The sequence below is a fragment of the Myodes glareolus genome, chromosome 7, assembly GCF_982192425.1.
Source record: "Myodes glareolus chromosome 7, mMyoGla1.1, whole genome shotgun sequence".
NCBI classification, from domain to species: Eukaryota; Metazoa; Chordata; class Mammalia; order Rodentia; family Cricetidae; genus Myodes; species Myodes glareolus.
The window spans coordinates 37,122,479-37,150,175 of NC_142032.1; the positions used below are offsets into that span (position 1 = coordinate 37,122,479).

At 40.8% G+C, this 27,697-nt stretch overlaps 2 protein-coding genes and 1 pseudogene across 3 annotated transcripts in view; 2 read left to right on the top strand and 1 right to left on the bottom strand.

Annotated features, from left to right (window-relative positions):
• Window positions 1-14,375, top strand: part of LOC125403423 (zinc-regulated GTPase metalloprotein activator 1) — a 44,867-nt gene extending 30,492 nt beyond the window's left edge. For both annotated transcript variants that reach the window (XM_048438735.3, XM_048438736.3), the window contains exons 10-15: window positions 521-577; window positions 3,840-3,888; window positions 11,145-11,213; window positions 11,315-11,380; window positions 12,858-12,987; window positions 13,304-14,375. In XM_048438735.3, the coding sequence (XP_048294692.3) occupies window positions 521-577; window positions 3,840-3,888; window positions 11,145-11,213; window positions 11,315-11,380; window positions 12,858-12,987; window positions 13,304-13,413 (481 nt within the window). In that variant the 3' untranslated portion in view covers window positions 13,414-14,375. The remainder of the gene's footprint in view (window positions 1-520; window positions 578-3,839; window positions 3,889-11,144; window positions 11,214-11,314; window positions 11,381-12,857; window positions 12,988-13,303) is intronic.
• A 1,659-nt stretch (window positions 14,376-16,034) lies between these two features.
• On the bottom strand, window positions 16,035-17,019 carry LOC148121350 (oligosaccharyltransferase complex subunit OSTC pseudogene; annotated as a pseudogene).
• A 6,038-nt stretch (window positions 17,020-23,057) lies between these two features.
• LOC148121351 (forkhead box protein D4-like) lies at window positions 23,058-25,099 on the top strand. The gene has a single exon (XM_087907581.1). It carries the CDS (start codon window positions 23,219-23,221, stop codon window positions 24,551-24,553), a length of 1,335 nt encoding a protein of 444 aa, XP_087763707.1. The 5' UTR covers window positions 23,058-23,218; the 3' UTR covers window positions 24,554-25,099.
• Window positions 25,100-27,697: the final 2,598 nt, after the last annotated feature.

The following is a 27,697-nucleotide window of genomic DNA, read 5'->3' on the forward strand; positions in this document are numbered from 1 at the left end:
CTCTTTTTTTCTTTTCTGTCATTTAGTGTATCTCCCTAAGTATAATATGTAGTTTTTAAAAAGATTTATTTTTATTTTGTGTGTTTGATCGTTTTGCCTGCATGTATATATGTGTACCATGTTTGTGCCTAATACCCATGGAAGTCTGAAGAGGGCATTAGAACTCCTGAAACTGGAGTTCCAGGCAGTTCTGAGCCACCAAGAAGGTGCTGAGATACAAACCTAGGTCCTCTGTAAGAGCAGCAAATGCTTTAACCATTTAGCTCTCTGCAACCCCCAAGGCTGATTAGTTTCTATGCTTGCATATTTTGATAAAAAGTCCTTAGAGAGTTTTCTTTTTGAGACAGGGACTCATATAGCCCAAGCCTTGAACTCACTATTGTAGCCAACGATGTTCTTGAGTTTCTGTTCCTTTTATCTAACTCCTAAATACTGTTGCCCAATTTGAAATTTTATTCTTGATCAATTGGATGTATTTTAGAAAATTTTCTACTATTTAAATGCATTTTCTTCCTTTTAGAGTTCATCTCTCAAATATATTAGATCTTCATGCCTATGATAGTCTCTCTGGAATAAGGTATGTTTTTAATATTTTGGTTATTTTTATGTAAACTTTTTTATTGTTTCCCATTATTTAGATGCCATTTCTTAGACATACAAGTTTGCTTTTTTACTTTCTGAATAAAAAGAAAGTCTTACTTTGTAGCTTAAGCCTTTAACCTTGTGATCCTCTGCCTTAGCCTCCCAACTTCTAAGATACAGACGTGCACCAACACAGTTGGCTCAAAAGACCATTTCTAATTATGATCATGGACGCTGGCTCTATATAATTATAATGTAAATGGTAATGTAGCCTGGAAGTCACTAGTATTTCTGTGCTGCCCATTATAACACTCTAAAAAAAATTGTAAAATACAGAGAAAAATCTAACTGGGTGCTCTCATAGACTACTTCTTTCCCTTTAGTAATAGATCAGTTTTCTATCTCCTTTTGGAGGGATCTTTATAATAAGAGATGGAAAAAGTTTATTCTTAGACATCAGTGTTTTGTTCTTGTTGTTTTATTTTGTTTTGAGACGGGATTTTGCTACATAGCTTTGGCTGGCCTGGAATTTGCTATATAGACCAGACCAACTGGCCTGAACTTGCATAGATCTGCCTGCTTCTGCCTTTGGAGTACTGGAATTGGAGGCATGTGCCAATGCATTCAACTCATTTATTTACTTTTCTAATTGAACTAAGGATATATAACATAAGATCTTTCATAGCACTTTTTTTTAATTATAATATGGGATTGTTAACTTTAGGCATGATGATATATAACACAAACTTGTAAAACTCGTTGAATGGCAGGTCCTTATCTTTCCTTCCTGGAAACCAATCTATTCAAGTGCCTGCTTCTGTGGGTTATGCTATTTTGTCCTTCAATGACAGGACAGGACTTCCCCCACCCCTTTTGTGTGGGTTCAATTTCACCATTGGAAGGTTAAAACAAAACTATAAAATTCCCCTTGGTGATTCAAGACAAAAAAATGAAATCAGAGTTCATTAGAGAGACCCAAGGGCAGAAGCCTGCATGGACTCTTTTTAAAGTGCACTTACATATACACAGACATGCATATACACAAAGAGCACACATTTATTTGTTCATCCAAAAATAAACATTTGTTTCCACATTTTAGCTCTTGTAAGCAATGCTTATATATCTTTTTGTGTCTACTCAATATCATGAAAATGGATGTTCTCTGAGTACTTTTAATTAGTAAGGCTGTCATTCTTATGAGTAGGCATAGTGAGTGGCTCGGTACCTGTGAGCTCCAGATAGGCATCCCGTCCACTGTGTCTTTAGTGTTGTGCACCCTTTGAAACAGCTTCTGAAGTAACCCATGAGGATATGACATGGTGTCTTAATGCACCTCTTTGTCTTACAGAGAATTTTAATTCCCATTTACTGTGATTTTTAAAAGTGAAACTACTTTAGTGCCTAGAAGTGTGGAATTTGCAAGACAACTATTTCCTCATGTTTTAAATTAAAATCCAAAGAGGTAGATTTTTCATCTCTTAAATCAAGGGCTAGAATTAGCCATTCTCGAAGTTAAGTCTTTAGTAAAGAGCTGTTTTCACTCACTGCTTCTGGTGTTGGACTTTAGTAACTCAGGAACAAATGAAAATGACTACTGCTGTGAATCAATCTGTGTTCGCTTTCTTGGTCTAGTCCGTAGGTAGATAGGAGTGTTTGGTGCATGTGAATCACTTAGAATGTATGTTCATTTATATACATTCCTGTGTAGATGGTATGATCAGAGCACCCGAGGGTGAATTTTTCCTGGCCCATTTTCCTGCTGTACATTTTGAGTACTCAAGAGTTTTATACTTAATGATGAGTGCATATGGGATATGAAAATCATTAGGAATTGCATTGACACAAAAGATTCTGTTTTTTTTTTCTGTGTGATTCTATTTTTCACACAAAAGATTCTGATAATGAATTTTGGGTTTTAGTAGTATATGCTTGTCTGCTATACTAGAGTATGATATCTTTTCTTTTTATTAAGGCAGACAATTCTGAGACTTACTAGGAACTAACCCTAAAGGTTCCTTGTTAATCTTTTTGATTTTTGCTTGGATGTGAAGTTGTGTGTACTCACTATCTGGCAATACTGAAAGGTGATTTTCCTACAATTTTCTGATCTCATTCGACTTTTGATTAAGAGCAGTTATAATATTTTAGCAATACCAAAAGGAGTGTGTATGTATTGTTGTCCTCCAATTGTCGATGAGACCTTTCCAATTGTAGATGAGACCTTTGCATGGCTTTCTTTGTGCTGAACTGTTTCAGTAGGAGAATTCAGCCCTAAGCAACCAGCTGGGAAGGATTTAATTTGAAACTTTCCCTACTAAGACCCCCTCAGTGTGAGTCATTCCTTTGACAATGGTTCCTACAGCCTAGACTTGCTGTTACTAATTCACCCCTCACTGTGCTTCAAGACAGAACATCTGCAAGACTGTAAGTCCCTCCCCTTCCTCTGCCCTGTCACCATCACCGCCTAAATGTGTGCTCCAGTTGTTATGGTAGTAATTTGTTCTGCAATCTTCTGGCTCTTGCCATAACAGAGCAGAGCATTCTTAAGATTCTGACTGCCTTTTTTTTTTTTTTTTTTTTTAAAGTCAGGGTCTCACTGTGTAACTCTTGACTGTCCTGAAACTCACTGTGTAGACCAGGCTGGCTTCCAACTCTGGCTCCTGAGTGCTAGATTAACAGTGTACATCACTATGCCTGGCTTCATTTTTTTCTTAACTGGTAACTGATTGTATAGGAAATTTGTAGTTGGATTCTTTTTGTCTTTTAATAATGTATATGTATATCCAATGGAAACCCTTAACAAAGGAAAGTTTACATTTCTTTTTAAAGCTACCAACATATTTTGGAGAACTACAGAATGACCATGCCTGTGTTCCCAACCCTGTTGAAATTACTGAATTAACCTACTAGAATTATAAAGAAATCTACTGACATATTTAGCAACAGAATATTGCTAAAATATTAGTTTTTCCCTTCATTGAATCATACTTAAGATGTGATTGGGTGTGCATTTAAAACTTTTTTATATCTTAGATCTGTCAACTTTTCTCTACATATATCTTAGATCTCTCAATTGTTGTATACAAATATTACATATATGTATAAATTTAGAATATACGAAGAGTTGGTAAATTGGAACTTTGTGATAGATTTAATTATGAAATGTTTGTTCCTTAATTGGCCTTGTGTCTCTGAGTAGTGGATAATATTAAATTGGAAATATGCTGATCTTTGAATCTGTAATTGGTTGTTCTTAGTTTACAGAAAAAGCTTCAGCACATGCCAACAGCACCCCACCTTGATCAGGTAAAATTAAAATTTAAAGTGTTTCTTCAGCTGAGTCGGTTCTACTTAGGATACTTCTTGTTAGTTCTCTTTCTAAAATACTATTTATAGCTTAGGTTAGCCATTTTGATAGTTTTACATGTCTTTGGCGGTATGTAGTCTAGTTTAGCATGAGAATTTGTTCTGTGTTAAGAAACATTCTAATCCTCGTGTTTCCTGATATTTTATAAAATTCTGTATTTAAACTTATTTTGAGGAGAATTTCTACCTAAATGAAATCTGGAGATTCTTTCTGGTTTCTGCTTAAACTATATTTAACTAATTGATTAGGGGACAATAAAGGATGGCTTGAATTTACTTTCAGTAGCACTGTAAATTTGAACTCTAGTTGTTTTGTTTGTTTGTTTGTTTGTTTTTGTGTGTGTGTGTGTGTTTCCCGAGGGTGATATTTAAGATGCTAGGAACAAAGTAAGTATGTTTTCTTTAAACCATGTTTCTCCTAAGCAAGTCCTGGAGGGCAGAACTTTAGGGTAACTTTTTGATTTCCTTTTAAGCAGCGAGAGGACTTGTGAACTGTGTGCCTGGCTCCTCTGTCTGGAAGCTGACTGACTTCTCAGGTCTTTATCACTTGTCATGGGGCCAGGATAGCACAGCCAGTTGTACGTTTGTCTTCATTTTGGCTCATGTTCCTAGGGGGCTGTACTATCATGTGCATGGCATAGTTCTCAGAGAATATGGCATTCATTACCTCTAAAATGAGTAAGTGAGAGAAATAGTAAGTCCTTGGCAGTGGAATTTTAGGGGAAATTAAGTAGCTGTCCTAGGATGAGGTTTAAGCACATATTACTGAACTTCTCTGGGTTCAAGATCTTACATTAGGAATCTGGGATTTAAAGATGAAGAAAATGGAGTCTTCATAAGAACCTTTATGATTGCCAGTTTCTATGTTCATGGTGTCCTGAATGCACCCCATCATGGTATTTGTAACATCATGCAATGTGATTTGAAACGCTTCCCCCTTGAAAATAATTGTTCATTGCATAGCATAGGATTTGATATGTAGTAGCATCTCAGCGAATATTTGTCTAGGGAATGGAAAGCTGAGATGCTCCAACAGTGATGTGATTCAGAATCACTTACAGAGCATCTTGCCTTCCTACCTTTCTTCCCTTCTTGCTGTCTGAATTCAGATACTCCATAGTTCCTCCAGAAGTGAGGCTTAGAAACATGAATATTAATCATAGCTTAACTTTTTATTATGAATATTTTCAGTGCTTTGCAAAAGGAAGGAGACCAAAATGGGTCTCTTTAGACATCAGTTTAAAAGTTATCAACGTTTTGCCAATTTTAATTCATCCATCTTCCCAACATTCCTTTGCTGAAGTTCGAAATGTATATTTTTAAATAGTAAATTTCAGACATATATAAAAGTAGAATGGCATAAAGAACCTGTACAGACTTACGACCCCTGCTACAGCATGTTAAAGCAAATCCCAGACGTTACGTCATTTCTCCAGTAAATAGGGCATGTCTGTTTTCATTAAAACCCAATGTGAGTTTCTGATATACTGCCCTGCTTTAAATGCATAAACATAGGGCAAAGGAATATTCCAGAGAAAGGGATCTAGGATTCAAGCATGAACCTTTTTGTTGGTTTAATGGATCAGAGTTATAGAGAAGGAACTGCATCTCTTCTTCACTCATTGACAAGTTCAGGGCTGAAGACTTCAGCACAAGACAGATTAGCAAGAAGAAAGCATACAATTTTTAACTTGTTAGTTTTTATGATAAGGAAGCCTTCAGAATGAAATCATTAAGAATTGATTAAACCTGAATGTTTCTGTGTTAGGTTTGGTTAAAAACAGAATTGTAGAGAGCTAAGACAGGGGGATGGTATGGCCTAACAATACTAAATTGGAAAGTTTAGCAAAAGTTTCTTTGTTTAGAATCTTCTTTGTGACTTTATCTTCAGATATAAGTATCTATCCATTGCTCCAGGGATTTGAATCTTACTGGGGTAGTGAGGGAATGAAGAAAAGACAGACACAGTCAGAAAGAAACACAGAAAAGCTGAGATTGGGTGGTCTGGGCTCTTGGCTGAAAAAACTTCAGCAGGTGAGAAGCACAGGGTTTATTTTATAGAGTTGAACAGAATTTATGGTATATAGCATGACCAAGGAGACATGTTTAGCTAATTTTGGTAGGCATGATCTCTGTAGGGAAGCAGACTTGAGACCATAAATATCTGGCTAGTGGTATATATTCTCTGCGTATACTGTCAACACTTACACTTGGTCCCCCAAAGAAGGCTTTGCCATTCATCGGAACCTGAGGCTATACCTTGACATAGCTGTGCGTATGTCAATAACACATATTCACTACAAATAAGGTTGCTCTTTTCTTGGTACTTCTCACATGAGTATCTTAAGATCTGTTACAGGGAAAGCACAGAAAAGCAGTCCTATGTTTATGGCCTGTTTCAGAGAAAAGGGAAAAAGGTGGGGGTGGGTAGAGTGGGTGAGCTGGTTTTCCTGCTTTTGTTTCTCAAATGCCAAAGTGCTACATTTTGATCTAGAATATTGTACTGGTTACTTTTCTTGTTGCTTTAACAAAACACCTGACCTGGGCAACTTAAGGAAGGATTGGTTTGGCTTACAGTTTGAGGTATGGAAGTCTTGGCAGCGGGAGCCTGCAGTAACTGGTCACATTGCATCTGCAGTCAGGAAATGCAGAGAGATGGATGCTGATGCTCAGGTTGTTCTATCTCTTTTCTTCCATTTAAGACGCCTGTGGAGAAGTACTGGCATATTCAGGGTGGGTCTTTCACCACTTAAACCTTTCTGGAAATATGCTTAATTATTTCCATAAGTTTTTAAAATTTACTTTTATTTTTGTGCATTGGTGTTTTGTCTGCGTGTTTATCTGTGTGAAGGTGTCAGATCCCTGGTACTAGAGCCACAGAAAGTATTGAGCTGCCACATCAGTGCTAGGAATTGAGCCCAGGTCTTTTGGAACAACAACCAGTGCTCTTAAGCACGGATCCAGCTCTCCAGCCCCTCCACACTGGGGCTGTTCTAAGAAACACTTAGAACACGTGTTTCTAAGTCTAGTCAAATAACTGAAGGTTAGCTGTCACATCTAACCTCAACCTCATCAAAAGCTTTAGGAAAGAGTATTTTTCATATAAAGTAAACAATTCAGGTTTTAATGTGTAATTCAACATTATTTGTGTACACACACACATTTGTCCATGTGTACAGATCCACTCAGATCAATATAATAAGTGTATCTAAAAATGTATAGAAGTTCTGTATGCACCTTCTGGTCAGAGAATGGACAGTTACCATTTTGACTTAAATACTAAAGAGAATTTTGAACTAGTTAGGGTTTTGTTGACTGATTGACGGGTTTGTTTGTTTTAGTAGATACAGCAGAAGGAGAAAGACAGTCCTGATGTTGGAAAGTGAGAACATAGTCCCAGAGAAGCAGGCTTTTAGTGCAGAAGTCTTTTTAGATGACTGGAACTGGAAATTTGTTTTAAGGCATCGAGGTATAACGCGTAAGGCAAAGAAGGCTCGCACTGATGTGTGTCAGTGTTTGAGAAGCAGGACTTGTCTTTGGGATCTAGAGACCAAGCATGAAGATGTTATACCATGGAACGAATACCTGCAGTAGAAGCGGGGTAAACGGGATCTCTGTGTATGGATTGGTAAGAGAGGAGGAGTGGTGGGAAATGTAGACTAACTAGAGGAGCACCTGGAGGACAGAGATTTGAGTGAGAATGCCACGTGCTCAAACGGGCATTTGGAGGCAGAAGATACCACAGAGGCAGAGAACAGTAAAGGGCTGGAGCGTTGGAGACAGAGGAATTTGACTGCATTACTGAGCTTGGTTTTCCAGATAAAGAAATTGTGTAAAAGTTATTTTACTGATAATCTAGTGAGTTAACTGGGAAAATAAGCCAAGTCAACAAATCAGAGTTACTGTTAATTTTATTTTAGAGAATTTCTTTATTAGACTTTAGTTGTTCTGAATTATTGCCTCATTTTTCTGCTTTTGTGTTACTAGCCATGAGAAGAGACAGTTTTAGATTCAAAGCAGAAATAAATTTCAAAATCTAGTCTGAGAGTGGTAATACCTGGGATGGGCTATATGTGTGTTATTGATGTTTTATTCCTGAGAAGTATTTACTGTAATTCACCTTTTTTAAATTTTGCATTATTCCTTGTTTAATCCTAAAAAGGTGAGCTGGCATAGAAATATAAATGAGAACGCCCAAGTGACAGCCTATGGTTAGTTTTATTTATAGAGGCAATTCTGAATTCTGAGTTTTTACCACAATTTATAGCTTTCATCGTCTTTGAGTTTTCCTTATATGAAAAGACTTTAACTAGTATGAAAAGCAACAGTTCCAAAGTAGAGGCGTCCACCTTGAACCCTATTAGGTATTGTCTTAATTTCAAGACTCATTTGTGCCTATTTCTGGAGTTAATTATACCCCTTTAAAATAAGTAGGTAATAGCAAGGTGTTGTGTTGCCTGTCTCTAATACCTGTATTCCCAGTTCTGGGGAGGTAAATGGAGGAGTATCAACAGTTCAAAACCAGCCTAGGTTACTTGAGACAGTCTCAGAAAACAATAAATAACTGAACAAAGTCATATCAGTAACTTGCAAAAGAAAAAAAATGCTTATATAAGACTTAAACTGACAATAAAGCAGCAAGTGTACTGAGTTCTATGTTGAGACATTCTTAGTAATAAAGCTAAGTTATTCAATTTGAATGAAATACACTTATATGTTTTTGAAGACAAATTATTTTCTTTTGAATCTGACATGTGCTTCATTTGGGGAGCTTTTACAATTTAGCTAGATATAGGATTTTAGGCACTTATAGTGAGTGATCTCTTTAATGAGGAAAAAATTACCATTTAATTTAAATGCATAATATTACTTTAAACAGAAAAACCCAAATAGTTTTAAAGTAGGATATGTTTATTAAGATCTTAAAATAAGTCCTTTGTATTGTGGAAAAAAAGCAAAAACAACAACTCCTTAAGTTGATCTCTGTCTTCTAAAGAAATTCTAGGTATGCAGTGTTTGTGGTGTGTGTGTTGTACAGCAGAGCTTTATGTCTTGTGGGACTCAAATGGACTCACTGGACAGCAGCTCCTCAGTGCTGCCCTCACAGCCCCGAGTAGCTGCCATTTTATTTTCTGATTTCTGTAAGTTTAACTATTTTAACCACTTAATGCGAGTGTACAATATTTGTTCTACTGCTGGCTCATTTCATCTAGCATAGCATCCTCCAGGTTAATTCACATTTTACTATATGGCAGGATTTTCTTCCTTCCTGAGACCAAATAATAATCCATTGTATGTATATATCACTTTTAAAAAACCTTACTTGTAGGTGAGCATTGAAATAATTTCTAGCTTTTGATTTAATTATTGTAACAAAATATGGGTAGAGCCCTCACACTCTATGGTTTCCATTCTATGTAGCCAACTGAAGTCCAAAATACTAAGTGGAAAAATTCCAGAAATAACTCATCAGTGTAAAACTGCATTCTGTTCTGAGTAGCATTATGAATCATCTCACCATTCTGCTGTGTCCTGATTGTTGTGTGAATCATCCCATTGTCTGCTGGATCCATGCTGAATTCGATACCATCACTCACTGAGTTGGCATCTCTGTTGCCAGATCTACTGTAGCAATATCATAATGCTTATGTTCATGTGATCCTTGTGTTCAGAATCACATCCCAAAACCAAGACTAATGATGTTGACAATACAGTGTGTCAAAGAGAAGCTGTAGAGTGCTTCCTTTATGTGAAAAGGTGATTTAATAAGAAAGGGGGGAAATCATATATTGAGACTGGTAAGATATCTGCTCAGAATTAATTTACTATCTGTGACATTGTGGAGGAAGAAAAAGAAACTTGTGCTAATTTTACAGTTGGATTTAAACCTGGAAGTTATAACCACAGCATGTAAGTGCTTAGTTAAAACTGAAAAGGCATTAGCTTGTGTCTCAGTATTACCTGTAGTTTCAGACAATTACTAGTGTATTGTATGTCCCACAGATAAAGGGAAGTGCTTTTATATGCCTTACATTTTAAAGTCCAACATGCTTTTTTAAAAATGACTTTACTTCTGATGTTTGAGTAAGAAAGCATTCTGTTTTGCTTATTGGCAATATCAGAGGATTAAGTGTTAGCATATTGATTGCCCTGCACTGATCTTTAATGCTTTTAGCTCTAAGTTTGCATAAAAAACAATTCTGAAGCTGGTGGGCACGCTGATGCACACCTGAAGCCCCAGCATGCTAAGCTTGAAACAGGGATTATGAGTTCAAAGCAAATTTGAAATACATAGCAAGACCCTGTTTCAAAACCAATGAAACAAAATTAAAGAAAACAACTCAGGCATTTTTATGTTTTCTTCTGCAGTCTTTTAAGTGGTCTTCTAAAATGCTTGGGGAGATGAGCATTTCTAAGATGTTACACAGACTCACGGCCTCTGTCTTCCTTTTACAAATTTCTGAGCTTGACTTGCAATCTCACTGCCCAGGGTGGGGGTGTTGCTTTAATAATGTGCTTAGCTTTGTGTATTTCCATTGTTGGGATGGAGGTTTGGTGTTATGTTGATGTCAAAGGGAGGTCTGAATTTTAATTATGTAACCAGTTAGAGGAAACTTTAAGCTTCTTTAGAGAAGACAGATCTTTTGAGATCAGGAGGAAGCATAGATCTGAATTCTGTAAGCTATGCTCCAAGGACCTAAGCCAGAAACGCCACTGCTGCCAGCCTTGCTGATAACTCCTTTCACTCATCACAGTGCCGGCTCATTCAGGGACCATACATGCCTTTCTTTCTAAGAGCAGAATCACACCTTTGTTTTGAGCGGTGCTTCTGCATCAGGGTAGTTTATTCTTCTGAGCTTCATTTGCCCAACTTATGAAGTGAAATAGTCCCCACTTCCCAGGATTGCTGTGATGAGCAAAGGAAAAGATGCCATCGATGACCCTGGAAGAATGCACACAATGTATGCACCCTCCTTACATGAAAGAGTTTTTGTTTGTTTGTTTCTGTTTTTAAATACTATTGATCTACTTTGTAGAATTGATAATTCCCAAAGAGGAAAATAATGATTAATAATATTAGTCAGCTAAAGCTCCATAAGTATAGCTCTTTTCTCTTTTCATTTTCAAATTGGTTATAGTTTTAAAAATAGGTGGATGATTCAATAAAACTTACGGATTATTCTCTTGATTTGCAGAGTATTATTACAGTCACATTTGAAGTACCAGGAAGTGCAAAGGAAGAGTGTCTAAATGTATTTATCCAGGTGAATGCAATTTTAACTGATTAATGATTCATGAGCTGTTTTGTTGCATAGTTGTTGCATTTGCAGTGGTTGGTCTTATGAAATTGTGTCGCCCAATACAGAATCTCCTGTGGGAAAAGAACGTACAAAACAAGGACGGCCACTGCATGGAGGTCATACGGCTGAAGGTGTAGTATGCAGTTTTCCCTCACAGACTTGGCAGAGAGAATCCTTTTCTTGGCTGTTATGTAAAAACCATACTTGGTTTTAAACAGAAACACTATTTTTAGTACAAATAACCTTTGTCTGCCTTCATTTTAATAATTTCCATTGCTGAAAAGGAGCTTTAGAAATCACTGTTAAAACAACAATAACAAAACAGAACATCAACAACAAAATCATGGTTATTTGCATAGCTTCATTTAGTGCTGCACCTCAAATAACCTGTGTACCTTGGCTCATTAGCCAGATCTCCTCTGCCAGGTGTTCCCGCGGTTATCTGGCTTATAAGCTTGACACTGTCAAAACTGTTCTTTTTTGCACAGATTGGTCACTTAGAGAAATGCTTTATTTTTACAAGAGAGCTTCATTTAACAGAAAAGTAATGTTGAAAATTCTGCACTGCCGAGTCTTATATTACTTGATGCATTTAGCAGACACTATAAACATTTGTCATATTTTATACAGAGGTACAAAACACTGGAATTCTTGTTCAGTTTGGAAAGCCATTCATATTACATGACATTTGGATGTGTGTGTTTGTGTTTGTTTGTCTGAATGGATGAACATATAACACAGTGTGCAGGTGGAGATCAGAAGATAACTTTGTGGGAGTCAGGTCTCTCCTTCTGTGGGTTCTGGGAATCCGACTCAATTTGTCATGTTTTAGGTGTGTTTACCCTCTGAGTCAGCTACCTTGCTACCCCCACATTGAGCTACAGATGAATATAATAGCTTTCAATTTGATCACTACCTAAGTTTATTATAATACATTTCCAAAACAGATTCACCAACAGAATACCTTAATTTCTCAAATTTTCTTGTTACATTTGTGAAAGAAGTATGAGACCTTTAAGGCAGAGAAGTTAGTGTGATGTGGTGCAATAACAGATTTGGTCACTTTCAGTTTTTTGTTGTGATAAATAACATTGAAAATATCCTAGTATACTAATTTTAACATTAGAAAAGTTATCATTGTTAGGCATGATGTACAGTCAGGAAAGTGAATTTCTGTAAGTTCGAGGCCAGCCTGGCCTGCATAGTGAGTTTCAAGCCACCTGGGGCTTCAGAGCAATTCCCTATCTCAATAAAGCAAGACAACAAAACAGAAAAGAGAAGAAGTAGACAGGTGTGGTGGTGCACGCCTTTAATCCCAGCACTCAAGAGGTAAAGACAAGCAGATTTCTGTGTTTGAAGCCAGCTTGGTCAACAGAGGGAGTTGCAGGAGAGCCACAATGACACAGAAAAATCTTGTCTTGGGGAGGGGAGGTCAGTATACTCAAAATTATTAGAACTTTTAAAAACTTAAAATAAGCAAATAATTGAATCAGGTATTCCTACCTTTATTATGAGATTATCTTTTGAAAAACAATATTTTCAAATTTGCTGTATTATTTCTGCTTGCAAATTTGAGATAGAACTGAGTGATCATTGTTCTTTGAGCAGGGACTAGTATCCATCAAAGACAAACCACAGCAAATGATTGTGCAAGGCATCCATGAACTGTATGACCTGGAAGAGAGCCTTGTAAGCTGGAAGGATGATGCTGAGAGAAGAAGTCAACTGGTCTTTATTGGTAAGTAACAAAATATCTAAAGAAAAATACACAGAGATAGGCTTGTAGGAGATATAATGTGCTATTGAACCAGTATTAACTAAATAAGCTTGTGTATTTGTCTGAATCACAGATAATGTAAGATTTTGCTAGAACTTTGTTCTTCAGATGACTTAGAAAAGTGGTTACTTCAAATGCTAACTTGGATTTGAGGCTTAACTAGAAAGCTGTAGAAGGAATCATGCAGTTACTGAGAACACCGTGTATTTAAACACTCTGGAAATCAAGATGTTGTTTTAGTAAGCCTCGTGTAATCACTGTTTTGTTTTATTCTCAGGCAAGAATTTAGATAAGGAAGTTCTTAAGGAACTCTTCCTCACTGCTGTGGCAGAAACAGAAGAGCAGAGGACAGCACCTGGCAAAGATCAAGTTTGTCCATCACACTAGAAGCCATTTCTTACCAAAAGAACTGATAAGAAAAACAAGAATCAGTTTCCTACTGGATGCATTTCAATCCTGAATTCTTTCATTACCTCTGTTAGGAGTTAGGAGTGTACTTTATGATAGTATTTATTTTATAAAATACATGAGGTTTTAGTAAATCATTATAAAATATTTGATATTCATATAATAAAATATATCCTCTGAACGGTTATTTTGAGACAATATTTCACAACAATTCCAGAATTTTCTTTCAAGTTTAAGCATGAATACTGACAACTTATGCTTCCTTATATTTGTAAAAATGTGGCAAACTTTAACATTTTAATTTTCCTTGTATTGATAGTAACAAAAGTAACAAATGCTGTCATTGTATTTTTAAAAATATTTAATCTTTTTTTGTTTGTTTTGTTTTGTTTGTTTTTTGAGACAGGGTTTCTCTGTAGCTTTGGACCCTGTCCTGGAACTTGCTCTGTAGACCAAGTTAGCCTTGAACTCACAAAGGTCTACCTGTCTCTTCCTCCCAAGTGCTGAGGTAAAAGACGTGTGCCACCACAGCTCAGCTTACCCTTTATTTTTGTTATGTGGATGGGTGCTTTGCCTGCATGTGTGTCTGTGCACCGTGTGCACCTATTGCCTGAGGAGTCCGGAAGAGGGCGCTGGATCCTCTGGGACTGGAAGGTCCTCTGGAAGAGCAGCCAGCATTAACCATTGGGCCGTCTCTCCAGCCCTGTAGTTTTTAATGTTTTTAATGGACTGAATCTCTAGTGTTCCTAAAGACTTAAAGAGGAGAAAATCTGAGTCGAAGAAATTAAACTGTCTCTTAGAATCAGTGCCAAACCGTACTGATAGTGTAATGATACTTTGGCTCTTTGTTCCCTCCCTGTATTATGCTTAGAAGATTATAATTGTGGAATGTTAAACTGTAGCTTTATTGCTGGCATTAAATTTATCTTGCCTATTTTGAATTGTGTTAGTTTTCTGTATAATCCGAGAAGTAGTCGTACCATAACTGCAGATAACTGTGTGTGTGTGTGTGTGTGCGCGCGCTCGCACGTAAATAAACACGTGTAGATCAGAGAACAACTTTTGAATCAGTTCTCTCCCTCCACCTTGTTTTGAGACTTCTTTCTGTTACTGTGCTGTGCACACCAGCCTTTGGAACTTGCAGCCAACTCCCTGTCTCCCGGCTCACTGTGGACTTGCCAGAGCTGGGATTATAAACTCAAAAGAAGTCTGAATTCTAGTTACCAAAGGTTTATGGCATGTGCTTTTACCTGTAGCTTAGCCATCTTGCTGGCCTTACAGATAACTTTAAAAAAAGATTTCTAGAATTTATATATATATGTATGTTCACATATGTGAACATGTGTATTGGTTCTGTGGAGACCTGAAAAAAAGCATCAAGACCTCCTCAAACTGGAGTAACATACAGTTGTGCGTTGCTGTGCACGCTGGCAACTGAATTCAGGTCTTCTGTACATGAATGGTAAGAGATTTTTTTTCTAATTAGAAAAAAATTATTTATGCTCTTTTCATGCATCTTATTGTCCAGGAAACATTCTTGCATGTTTCTGAATTGCTTAATACCACACAGATTGTTTAAAAGTGAAGGACCACTGGAGGAACTAACCAGCTGCCCAAACATCTCAGACCTCAGAATCTTCTCAATTTACATTAATTCTGAAAATCTGAAATACCTTGTCCAAAAAATGGCTAGGGGTATGTTAGTTAAGGTTCTCTAGAACAGTGGTTCTCAACCTTCCTAACGGTGCCATTCTTTAATACAGTTCCTCATGTTGTGGTGACCCCTAACCGTAACTGTAATTTTGTTACTGTTATGAATCATAATGTAAATATCTGGTGTACAGGATATCTGATAAGCCACCTCTGTACAAGAATCATTTGACTTCTCCATTTGGTTGCAATCCACAGGTTGAGAACCACTGCTCTAGAGGCACAGAACTGATAGAATGCCAACAATGGTTATCCCCTGATAGGAAGAATCCTGCAGTCGTTCAGTCCACACGGCTGGATTCTCAGTTGGTCTTTAATATATTTTGGGGATCCCAAAGAAGTCGGTTCTAATACCAGCAAAGGAATGTCTCAGCATCAGGGTAGATGAGCTTGCCAGAGAAAATGAGGCCAAGCTGGCAAACAACAAAAGCTTCTTCCGTGTCCTTTATTTGGACTGCCAAGAGAAGAGGTGGCCCAGATTTAGGATGAATCTTCTGATCTCAAAGGATCCAATCAAGAAAAACCCTTCACAGGCATACCCAACAGCTTGGGTTTTAGTTGACTCAGATGTAGTCATGTTGACAAACAAAATTAACCATCACAAAGGGGTTGTAAAACAAAAAAACCAATCACTTTATTCAATATTATAGTTTTAGAAAATGCTGTTAGTGTAGTGGATGCCATGGTAGCTGGTACAGACTAGATCAGCAGGAAAAGTGCTGCAAGGAGCTCTGATACCAAGGGGTTCCAGTCTGAACCTTAATGAGCCCGCTAGGGTGTCATTCAGTGCTGTTTTTACTGTGCTCTTCACTCTTTTCCACATTGCACAGGGAAATAGTTCCGCCTCTAAAACCTCGTTAATAGGAATAAATTCAGGATCCACTGATTCCTTAAAAGCATTTGCCCACCAGATAATCTGGCAATTTCGTTCTCATGAATACAGTAGTCATGAAAAAATGTAACATGTCACAGACATAGCCAACTAAGAGAAGAAAAATCCTATTGAGCTTTGGAATATTTGGTGCATTGAGATCCAGGTCCTAACCTAAGCCACCTATGTCCTTTCATAATATATTGTCTGCTTACTCAATGACCTCTGGTGTCTGTGTTTATCAGACACTGAGTCTGTCTTTGGAGACTCAGTAATAAAATCATAGATTATTCTTCCTGTGACTTGTAATAAAGACCCCGCCAGGGCATACACCATCATGGCCAGTGGCATGTACAGCCCAGATGGCTTCTTTAGCTTCAGGTGGGGGCATTCGAGCAGGAAGAACTAGAATTGGTAGAGGGTAGAGTCTCCATGTTGGTGGTGGCAGGGTCAGTGCTGTGGCCCTAGCCTAACAATAAGAGTTCTTAATTGTCTAGCAAGCCCTCCAACCTCTCAGATAACTTTTGATAGTTAATGATTTGTGTGTGTGTGTGTGCGCGCATGCAATAACTCAGTTTTCTCCTATTCTGACTAAAAGCCAAGCCAGCATTAACTGATCAGATTGTACAGGTGGCATATCATGAAGAGCTTTCCCAGACTATTAGTTGAATACTAAAGAATGCTATTAAAATGACTTTAGGGATCACCCACCCCCAGAATTTAATTAATTAATTAGCTTAATTAATTACTTTTGAGAAAGGGTCTCACCGTGTTAGCTAGAGAAACCTGGAACTCCTGACCTTCCTGCCTCAGCCTCCCAAACACTGAATGGTTATACTGGCTGCAAAGGGGAGGCTAATTCATTAAGATCTCAGATTGGGTTTTGCTGTTGTTTTCTTACGGGCCTATCAGTGAGGGAGAGCCTGGCCTTCCTTAGCATTACTGTCATTTTTAAAGTTTTTCTTGGCACTCACTTGTCTCTGAAATCCTTTCTCGTAGTTCATGTTTTAGAAAATACATTTATTTTATGACAATGAGTTTTTCAGTAGAAAGCTAGCTAATATTTCAGGCAGGTCTGGGCTTTTAAGTTTATTTATAAAAATTATGTTTTAAACGCCATAATAATATTGCTTGGCAAATAAGTTTTTAAACATACGTGTTCTGGAACATGAAAAGAAACTTGTAGCTTGTATATCTTGTGGGGGAAAATGCATAAAATAGTACTCTATGCTTTTTAAAAATGTACTTTTAGTTTTATTTTTGTATATGTGTGTATCGTGTGTGGGAATGCACATTTATGAGTGCACTGCCCCATGCTGCCAGGTCCAGGATCCCTGATAGCTGCTGGATGTGGGTGCTGGGAGCCCACATCAGGTCCTGTGCAAGAACAAGTGTGCTCTCCAGCTGGTGATGCGCTTAACAGCCTATCTCTGTAAGACGCATGTGTGTGCTTTGCCTTCAAGTGTTTCTCACTGCACAGGGATTGCACACATACACTGGTTTAAAACTATGGGCCCCCCCTTTCCATCCCGGTCACTCAGAAGTCTTTTTGCTTATGCATTGTGTTTCCAAGGTGAATAATTTTCCAGAAATCAGAGTCATAGTCTAAAGTACTTTTTTTTTAAAACTTGACACAGATAGCCTGAAGATTTATCATTTCTGTGTTAATTAAAGCATATGTGATAGTGCAGTTTATGACATTTCTGTGACGCTCCAAATAAACTTTGTTCTTTAACTGATTCATATAAATTCAGAGTACAACATAGAATACATTCATGCTTCAACAGTTTCTCAAATGCTCTCAAATTTGCTTGGTATCTGTGCTTGGGCAATAATGGCACACAATGAATAAAGCCAAGTTCTCAAACCATGTTGTCTGGTGGAAAGGCGAACATAAATAAGAGAATAGGAGCTGTGTGGTTTGAGGCAAGGGTGGCTGAATGTTAAAAAGCAAGGGCATAATACAGAACGGCCAAGTTTGCTGTTCTTTGTGGGGCAAAAATAAACGTTTGGATTTTTTTTTTTGAGGTAGGGTCTCACTGTATAGCCCAGGGTGGGCTGAAACTTGCTATTTAGATCATGCTGGCCTCAAGCATGCTTGACTCTATCCCCAAGTGCTGGAATTAAAGGCATGTCACTATGCCAAGATTATACTTTAAAAAGTGGCTATTTGGATGGGTGGGAACTATGACTGTGGCACACGTGTAAAGATCTGAGGACAGCTTTATGGGATTGATCATCTTTCTCCTTCACATGAGTTCCTGGTGTGGCACTCAGGTCGTTGGCTTTATTCCCTGGGTCATCTCATGGGTCCTCGGATTACTCTAAAGACACTGGGTGCAGCTAGAGCATGGGAGCTGAGAGGTGAAGTCAAGCAGCTGCCACCTCTGTATGAATGTTTCTCTAGAGTATCTGTGGGAAGTCACTACTGTGTAGGATTTGCACATTTAAATTTTCAGTAGATACTGATTAATTGCCCTTCCAAATCTTTATCTTTCCCTTTCATTCACTAATGTATGAAAGTCCCTATTTTCCTAAATACAATAAAACCGTATTTCAGCGTTTGTTGATCTAAGGGAACAAGCATATCACCGTTTTATTTTGTACTGCATATTATTTTTATTACTTGGTATATTGTTCTGCTTTTTTTTTTCTTTTAATTTTTCCCACAATGAAGGATTTCCCAGTGATCAGAGTCTTATTTTTAACTGTACCTTCTGGAGACTCGTACCTTGCTTTAGCTATTCTAAGGAGTTGGGCTTTTGTTTGTTTTTTGTAATGCATCAATAATGTGGTCCACCGAAGTGGTCCTATAGATCCCCAAACATCACAGACTATTGGAAATGCTTCTGGTTACTCTGCACAACCTGATGGTAAGGCCCTACTGCTGAGGACACAGAACATAGAAAAACCAAGCTGGTGCTTCCCTCCCTACTGGCTAGCACTTACAGTGCTGGAAGGTTCTGTGCATGCTACCAGCGAAGAAGGGGAGTTGTCAGTTTCACCCAACTATGAACCCTGATTGCTATAATGACCTGCCTATAAGACAGACCAGTGCAATAGTGGCACAAATTTTATTGGAGGACCAGTTTTTTTTATTCAAGGCCCATTTCATGAGTTGGAACCCATACCTGATACTTTTAATGAGACCAAGAACCTGAGACTAGAGAGGTCCTGTGCCTTAGGGGAAAACATACTACTACTACTATTCTAAAGAAACATAACAATAACTCCTGGTGTCATTTGCTATATGCATAGATAGTATATCTATCAACCCTCACCAGAGAAGTTTCTTGCAGTAGATGATAATTGACACAGACAATTAGATGAACAACACGTAAAGAGAAAGAGAATTTGGAGTGCTCAGCCATAAGTGGGATGTCTGTCACACCCCTCTCCTAAAGGCTCTGAGGTCTATGCAAGAGAGGGCTTTATTCTTAATAAGCTGTTTATTAATTCTTTGGGGGGAGGGTTGAGACAGGGAGTCTCTGAAACTGTGGAACCTGTCCTGGAACTCCTGTAGTGTTTATTAATTCTTAATAAACTAAAAAATACCTACATATAAAAATAATGTGGGCCACTCTTTGCTATGGGAGACTTGCAGGATATTCTGATAATGGTGATCAAGGTTTAGATATGGTTTACCTAAGACTTATAAAATAAATTATTTATTTATGAAAGACTTATAAATATTTTATATATTTAATGTTATATAATACTATGTAATATATTAATATAGGTTAGATATGATACAACCTATAAATAAAATAAATAACACATTTATATATTTATATTATATGACAGTATATAATATATTAATATCTACTTATATAAGTAGATATTTATAATATATAAAATATATGTAATATATACGAAATATAAAAAGATTTTAAAATCTTTTTGGGTTTGAGGATATAGCTCCATAGTAGAGCATATGTGGTTCAATCTCCAGCACCAAAAATTATTTAAACAAAAAATAAAAAATTTATGTCTTTAATCCCTAGACTAAATTGAAGGTAATTAACAAACTAAAGGTTTCTAAAGCAATGATGACCAATACTCAATGATAGTAGGGCTTGGTGGCGATCTGTGAACTGGGTAATTCCTACCTTTAGCTTACCAGTCTAGGTGGAAGAATTGTATATTTAGATTGCTTTGAAAGGACTTTTCCATATTTAGAATGCCTTATATTTGTGGGCATGATGTTGAAAACATTGAAGTCTGTCTTAAAATGCTGTTGTTTTCTCTGAATGAGACTTTTTTAAACTAGTATTTGTTCTGAAGAAAAAACAATGACAGCAAAGTTGTTTAATCTTTGAAGAGTTGATCACCGTTGTTCTGGGGTGTTGATCCCCAAGCTCTGTTGGATGCCCACTGTCCTAGGATCACTTCCAATGTCTAGGAGCTAAGAAAAGGGAAAGGAAAGGAAGACTCTAAGCTTAAGCAACATCAATGAGGTGGAGCAGTGAGAGTCTTTAGTTTTGTTCTTCAGAATGAGGAACCACAATGGACTTTCCCCAGGACATTCAACTTAGTTTTCATTGCTATAGCTCTTTGTTTTATTCAATTCATAGTCCCATACAATTGACACCTTTACTAAAGTAAACAGTCCACAGTTAGCTATTACTGATAGCTAATTGCAGAACATTATAATTAACAACTAAAGAAACCCATGTCCCTTAGCAAGTATTTCCCATGTCTGTTACACTAATCTCTGAAGAGTTGTGTATTCAAACTCCTTTAACTAAGCATGTTTCTTCGAGACCCACTTGGATGAATATGTAGGAGTACTTCTTTCCGTATTGCTGAACAATATGGAACAGAATATTCCATTGTATGGTTGCATCATACTCTATATGATCAACTGACAGATACTTGGGTTTTTAGGTCCTTCTGTTTATAGGTCCCTTGCACGATGTTCTAGTTTGCTGTGTTAAATCATTGACCAGAAGTGACTTAGGGGAGGAAGCGGTTTATTTCAATTTACCTTCCAGGTAATAATCTATCAGTGAGTGAAGTCAGGGCAGGAAGTCCATGCAGAAGCTTGGAGCAGAAACCACGGTGGAGCAACGCTGGCTGGCTTATGCTTACGTTTGCTTTCTTACACAGTCCAGGCCCACCTCCCTGCCCCAGTGAGTGACCAGTCAAGACAATCTCTCACAGGCGTGACCACTGGACATCCCCTGACTGAGGTTTTGATTAGATTTCTCCACAAGAAAGACTACCCCTTCCCTCTTTCTACTGTACTTTTTTGGGAGAAAATCACATGGGCAGTTCACACATAAAAGTAGCTGAGAATTAGGCTCCATCTTGAAAAGCTATGCAAGTCATTAGAAATTCTGCAAGAGAGATTTATTTATTTAATCATTTATTTTTAGCAATGTGGACACACAAACATATTTTAGACATTGAGTTATAACCCAGCTGCTGTGACTGCACAGATTGCCCCAGCTTTGACTCTTGGGTCACATTTGAGATTCACCCAGATTGTGGGGGTTTTGTTTTGTTTTTGAGTACATCCTTACACCCTTTCATTTGTAAATAACCCAATTCCCCACAGAGGCTGACTTTAGGAAAACTAACAATACTCTTTCTCTCAGGTAATCTGGAAGAGGGCACTGCATTCCTCCAGCAGCAGTGAGGGCAGCTTCTGGGCGAGTCAGATTGAATGAGACACCTGCCCTGCCCTCCTGCAGTTTAGAATCACACAAATAGTCCTTGGTCAGTTTTGAATTCAAAAGCAAATCTGTCAAGCCCAAATCTGTTCGTTTGTTCTGCCTCAAGCTGCACAAAATAGAGAGCTCGGAGGGTAAAAACCTCCACAGAGCATAAAGCTTAACTCAAAGGCTTGGAAGGGAGCTGTTCTCCAAAAAGAGAAACATCTTTTCATACTGTGTTTTGTTAGTTTCCACCCCAGGGATTCCCCCGTATGCACCATGGTGGTGTATTTTACCCTCAATCTCTATTTACTTAACAAACACATCCTACCACATTGCTACTTTAGTTGCTAGGTTAATTTACATGAAAACAATCTAAAAGTTTAGATACTCCAAAAGCCTTCAGGAGGGTCCTGGGGCTGCCGTCCTGCCCTGCAGTGTGGATGCTTGTGGATGGTCTCAGTTGTATCTAGTAGCAGGGATGCTGAAGTCCAGCCCTTCCCCAGTTTAGTTTCAAGTTTCAAGCTCTATTACTACAGTAAAAGCCGGTCCTGTTTCTGGATGGATGTTGGGGGTCGTAGGGATGTTGGGGGTCGTAGGTAGGGATAAGGACTGGCAGGTAGGCAAATACACCCATACACTGAGGGCATTCCTTTAGTTATAGGACTACTTTGGTAAAATAGTATTTAAATGGTGAACTCAGTGTAGATGATCAAGACTATTAGGAAAAAAGAAAATTATCAGCTGTCACTGGGGTGCAAGTATATTGCTTTCAGAAGAAGTCTCTTCTAGGCTTATCTGTTTGTATGCACCTTTGTTTCTCTGGGTAAATATTAAAAACTTGGTGAATTGGGACTGTAAAGAAACTAAGGAAATATTATCTTTTTTGTTGTTTTTGACCTTTTAAAATCCACTCTGAACTTCCACAGCTTAATGCTAGGGTATTTTCATCTTTTGGGAAATCGAGTTAGGGAGAACATTTGGAGACACTTGCGTGGAGGCCAGGGGCCATTTCTCCTGAACGGGGCATATAGCATTAAATCAGTGAACCATTCTGTTTGAAATACATTCCTTTACCCTCTCCCGCGCCAGAGCCAGTCGGTCTGAATATCGATGTGGTGACAGGTCTTTGGGTTTCAGATTTTCCTCCCTGAAGCTTACTTGTGCAGTCTTAGAGCAAAATTAACTGAGCCCAGACAACGCCAGAGCACTCTGGCTGGTTAAACCAAGAGCATCTTTCCTTGGTTGTGGGTGGGTATGAAGGGTGATCCGAGGACCCTCACCATTGGACCGCGTCAGGAGGAAGCAGTCCCACTCGGGAACGGGAAGGGGGATATATAGCGAAGAGTCCACCGCATACGTCTCAGAGAAACTTAGAACACTAAGTGCACCTTGTCACGCGGTGTTGTAAAGAAGAAACAGAAGGAACAAGAAAGTCTAACTAAGGAGGCCTCCATCTTCTTGGCAGACGCGTCCCAGTTAACCCACCCACCCCAAACCAGGTGAGCTGCCACCACGTCCATCCCTCCTCTCCCTCCCATCCTCCATGAACTTGGCAAGAGCTGGGCGCCTTTGCTCCACTCCGCAGCCCAGTCCCCTAAGCTCCAACCGGGATGAGGCTGAGATCGACGTGCTGGCAGAGGAGGACGATGGAGACCAGACGGAGGATGAGGAAGAGAAGGTGGAGATAAGCCAGATGTGCCTGGAGCCACAGTTGCCGGGATCCGGGGCCCGCTCGCTTCCCCGGAGGAGCACGGGGGACCGCGGCGACCTGAGCAACTCCTCCGGGATCGTCCGCAAGTTCCGAGCGCCGCGGACAGCCGCGACCGCCGCCACTGACGGTCCGCAGCCCGCCAAGCCCCCGTACTCCTACATTGCGCTCATCACCATGGCCATCCTGCAGAGCCCGCACAAGCGCCTGACACTCAGTGGCATCTGCGCCTTCATCAGCGGTCGCTTTCCCTATTACCGCCGCAAGTTCCCCGCCTGGCAGAATAGCATCCGCCACAACCTGTCGCTCAACGACTGCTTCGTCAAGATCCCCCGCGAGCCGGGCCACCCGGGCAAGGGCAACTACTGGAGCCTGGACCCCGCCTCCCAGGACATGTTTGACAATGGTAGCTTCCTCCGGCGCAGGAAGCGCTTCAAGCGCCACCACCCGCCCCCGGGAGGCCACCCGCACTGTCCCTTTACTCCACCCGCTGTGCCCTCAACCCTGCATGTCTCCCACCCAAGCCTCCTGCTCCGCTACTCTGCCCCGCCGCAACCCGGCCTCGGAACCCGTCCCACCGCCTCGCCTGGGAGCCGCCCCGGCATGCCGCTGCACCCGCATCCTCTCCGCTACCTGCTACTCTCCACCCCCGCCTATGCCGAAGCGCCTAGAAAAGCCGTAGATGCGGACCCGGCCGCACCCCGTGCCATCCCCGCACTGTCACCTGCACTGGGTTCCCAGCCTTGGAGCGGAGACGAGGACGCGAGATCTCGGCCCGGACGAGGGTGTACCTCGTTCACCATCGAGAGCATCATGCAGGGGGTCAGAGGAGGAGGAACTGGGGCTGTGCAGAGTCCGCCCTCGGTTCCGTGGAGCTACTGCCACCTGCTGCAGCACCCAGCGTGCCTGCTGCACCCCCAAGCCGTTTCCCCTTTGCTGCAAGTGTCCGCCGCCGCCCGGACAATGTTGCAGCCGCAGCCTCAGCAGGAGCAGCAGCAGCAGCAGCAGCAGCACTGTTCCAGGAGCTGCGCTCCAGGTAAAGGCGCGAGGCTGGGCCGGCACCTGTCGGCCGTTGCTGCGCTGCTGAAGCATCAACCTGCCGCCGAGGACTGCAGACTGACACCTCTGGCCGCTCTTTCGGGCAGAGAGGGGACCTTGCCTGCATTTTAAACAATGTCCACGCTCAGCCTCCAGACTGATTCACCCTGGCACACACCTGGAGTCAAGAGGTAGGGCGGAACCACTCCGCTGTCTAGGTTTACACCACTCACCTGCTAGACTTGTGCGTGGAAAACCAGCAGCGGAGCATGCAGTAAGTCCCTCCAAACTATTACTACTTCTGTGTTCTGCTCTCTTGATGACCCGAATGCAGGGAAATCTGGGAGCTTCAGGTCTCGCCTTGTCTTGTCCTCTTCAGTTGTGGCTTCCATGGCGTTTCCGATTTGCATACTTCCCAGGGACCTATGAACTATGAACGTGAGTGCGATGTTTTGTTGTTAATAAAAAACAGAAAAGCTGGCATCAGAAAACACCCCATCTTCATTCCCTAGGGACTGCAAGTGGTCCCCAGTCAAATGCAGAATGCATACACGCTCTGATCCCCCAAATCTGTATGTAATATAAATAGAATAATTCTGAAACATTTATTTCTTGTATATGTGACAAGCCCTATTCCAGTGGGGAGTGTTAAAATTAAGCCTAGACGTGTAGATTGAATAAAATACTAAATCAGGATACTACATCGCTTGTTTCCTATTATGTCTCATTATTCCTTTTCATAAATGGAATTTCTTTGAAAATTACATTCTTAACTCACAATTCGTTTTAATGCTTTATATCCATTATAGATTCCAGGAATGACATTTTAAGTATGGGTCTTAAAAATTCCAAATATTTGTGGTTGAAAATTTATCTTATAAAATACTTTAATAGATACGAAACTTCTAGAAGGAAAATAGAGGAATTAATACAACCTCCATTCTCTCTCACCCCCATCCATCCTTTCTTCCTTCTCTCTCTCTCTCTCTCTCTCTCTCTCTCTCTCTCTCTCTCTCTCTCTCTCTCTCTTTTTTCTTGGATAATTTCCGTGGGGTAGATCTTCGTGGCCTGGAACCAGCGATCTTCCTATTTCCGCCTCCAGAATTCCTAGCATGCAGCGTTATGCCTAGTTTATTCGCTATTTTTCTAAAGTTGATTAGTTTTCTGAGATAAACAGAAGGATGAGTGGAGAGCAATTTGAAACAAAGAGCGTCTACTCTTGGAAAATAAACGGCTCTCAGGTATATTTAAAATACTAGCGTTTTCATGGCCCTTTCCTTGAAAAACAATTTCCAAGAGGACTTTGCAACAGTGATTCAGCTTCAGGGTGCAAAGAAAACAAGATGATGCCCACGGCCTACGACTGTCAGAAAAGGCGGGATTTTAGAGGTTGGGTCAATGGGAAGTGGGTTCTGTAATTCGAGGCTTTGGGGGAAAGCGACTCTGAGTGAAGGAAACCGTCTGTACTCCCCATCCTTTGGAAGGAAGTCCACATCTCATTGCTGACACTCCGGAGCCCAGAACTCCCACAGTTCACCCACCCTTTCCGACTTGAGTGCTTTGTGGGACCTTCCTAAACTCAGACCTTGGTAGTTTTGAGCATTCAAGCAGGCAGCTCTCCTCCACTTGGCCTCCGGTCCCCGGCCCCTCGGTCCTCAAAATACCACACCTTCGGTGGCCAGCAGCAGTCTGAGAGTTTAGAAGCAGATCAAAAAGATAAGGGTCCTTCTTCTTTCCACTTCTCCGATGTCCCGTTTTACTCTTTCTTGCAAAGATGTCTTAAGTCTGGTCACCTTCAGATATTCAGTTAACACAGTCCCCAACGCCCCCTCTCAATCCCAATCCCCCCACACCCCCCACACCCCGCTCGTGTTGTAGACGACCCCTGGACAGGAATGATTCCTGGCTGGGCTCCAGCGCGCCGAATTCCCATTTCTTCAGCGCCCGAACCCAGCCCAACATGAGGACGAGCCGCCAGAGCCTGGCCCAGGCCGGTCCCTAAATTGTAATGCTTCTCTATTGAAATCTTAGCACTGAGACCATTGCTGGGGTTGCGGGTGTGATGAAGGTCGTCCCAGGGGTCCACTAGGTCAGAGCGCCCTGAGGACTGGGATAGCGCGGACCTCCTCTGGGTGCGACTTGCACCGCGAGCGGCCAGTTGGCAGAGGGAACCGTGCTGCTGTGGTGTCCGCTCCTGAGAACCCGCAGGAACCCCGCGAACGCGCAAGAAGCCCCGCGCGCCAGCAGCCGACTCCGACAGACCGGGCGTCCCCACAACGCCAAATCCTTGGAACACTCCGGGGCGCGTGGCTGGGACGCAGTGTGCTCAGTCTGGTCACCGCACCGCCTCCTCCAGGTCCACGCGGAGCCTCAGCCGTCGGTTCTGGGTTAACAGGTAGCACCGGTGGGCGTCTTGGGCTGGGCTTTAAAAACCAAGTGGCTTCTGAGACCGCGAAGGTTGGAGAATCTTCTGGGGACAGAACTGACTGGTGTAGCATGAGGGCTGGCTTGTTGGGGTTTCTGTCCCACCCAGTACCCCACAGCCCGCAAGCCTCAAAGAAAATTACACACAGGACTCCATAAGATTATAAACTGATTGGCCCATTAGGTCAGGCTACTTATTAGTTTGGGATATGCCGGCTATGGGGTACCGGGTGGGACAGAAACCCCAACAAGCCGTCCCTACATGCTACAGACTGGATGTGTCCAGAATCAAGTGCGGACCATTCCCACCAGCCGCCACAGGGAGCTGGAGGCGACTGTCAGAGTTTCTGCCTTCTAGGAATGAATGCAATATATCACTGGTTGCTCTCGGCCCCCTACACCTAGTGCACCAGGCACTGAACTCACGGTGGTGCCTCTAATATTCACCGAGAAACACTCACCATAGAACACACGTTTGCAGAGGAGAACTTTTTCAACTAGGAGAAATAGCCTCCTAAGGAGACAGGCAGCGTCAGGGCCCCAGACCTTCCGTGGGGGGGGGGGGGGGAGGGGGGGCTCAAGGTCAAGACCAGGAGCCCACCAGGTCACTAGAACCAAAATAGCTAGGAAGGAACCAGGAAAGAAGTCAAGGAGTTCGTTCCTCCTGAAAGATTTTTGCTCTGGTTCCTCCAAAGAACCTGGCCCCCTGGAGAAGGAGAGGTTCCCCCCACATCCAACCCACATGCCCAGAGTCACCTCCTCCCGTCTTGGGCCCTTGGAGCAGTCCCCAAAGTCATTTGCTCTCCCACCTGCTACTTGCTGCTCAGGACGGGGTGCCTGTGTGTGTGTGTG

Bases quoted from the DNA above. Each gene is read 5' to 3' on its own strand.
- LOC148121351 (XM_087907581.1), top strand. From the start codon at position 23,219: ATGAACTTGGCAAGAGCTGGGCGCCTTTGCTCCACTCCGCAGCCCAGT.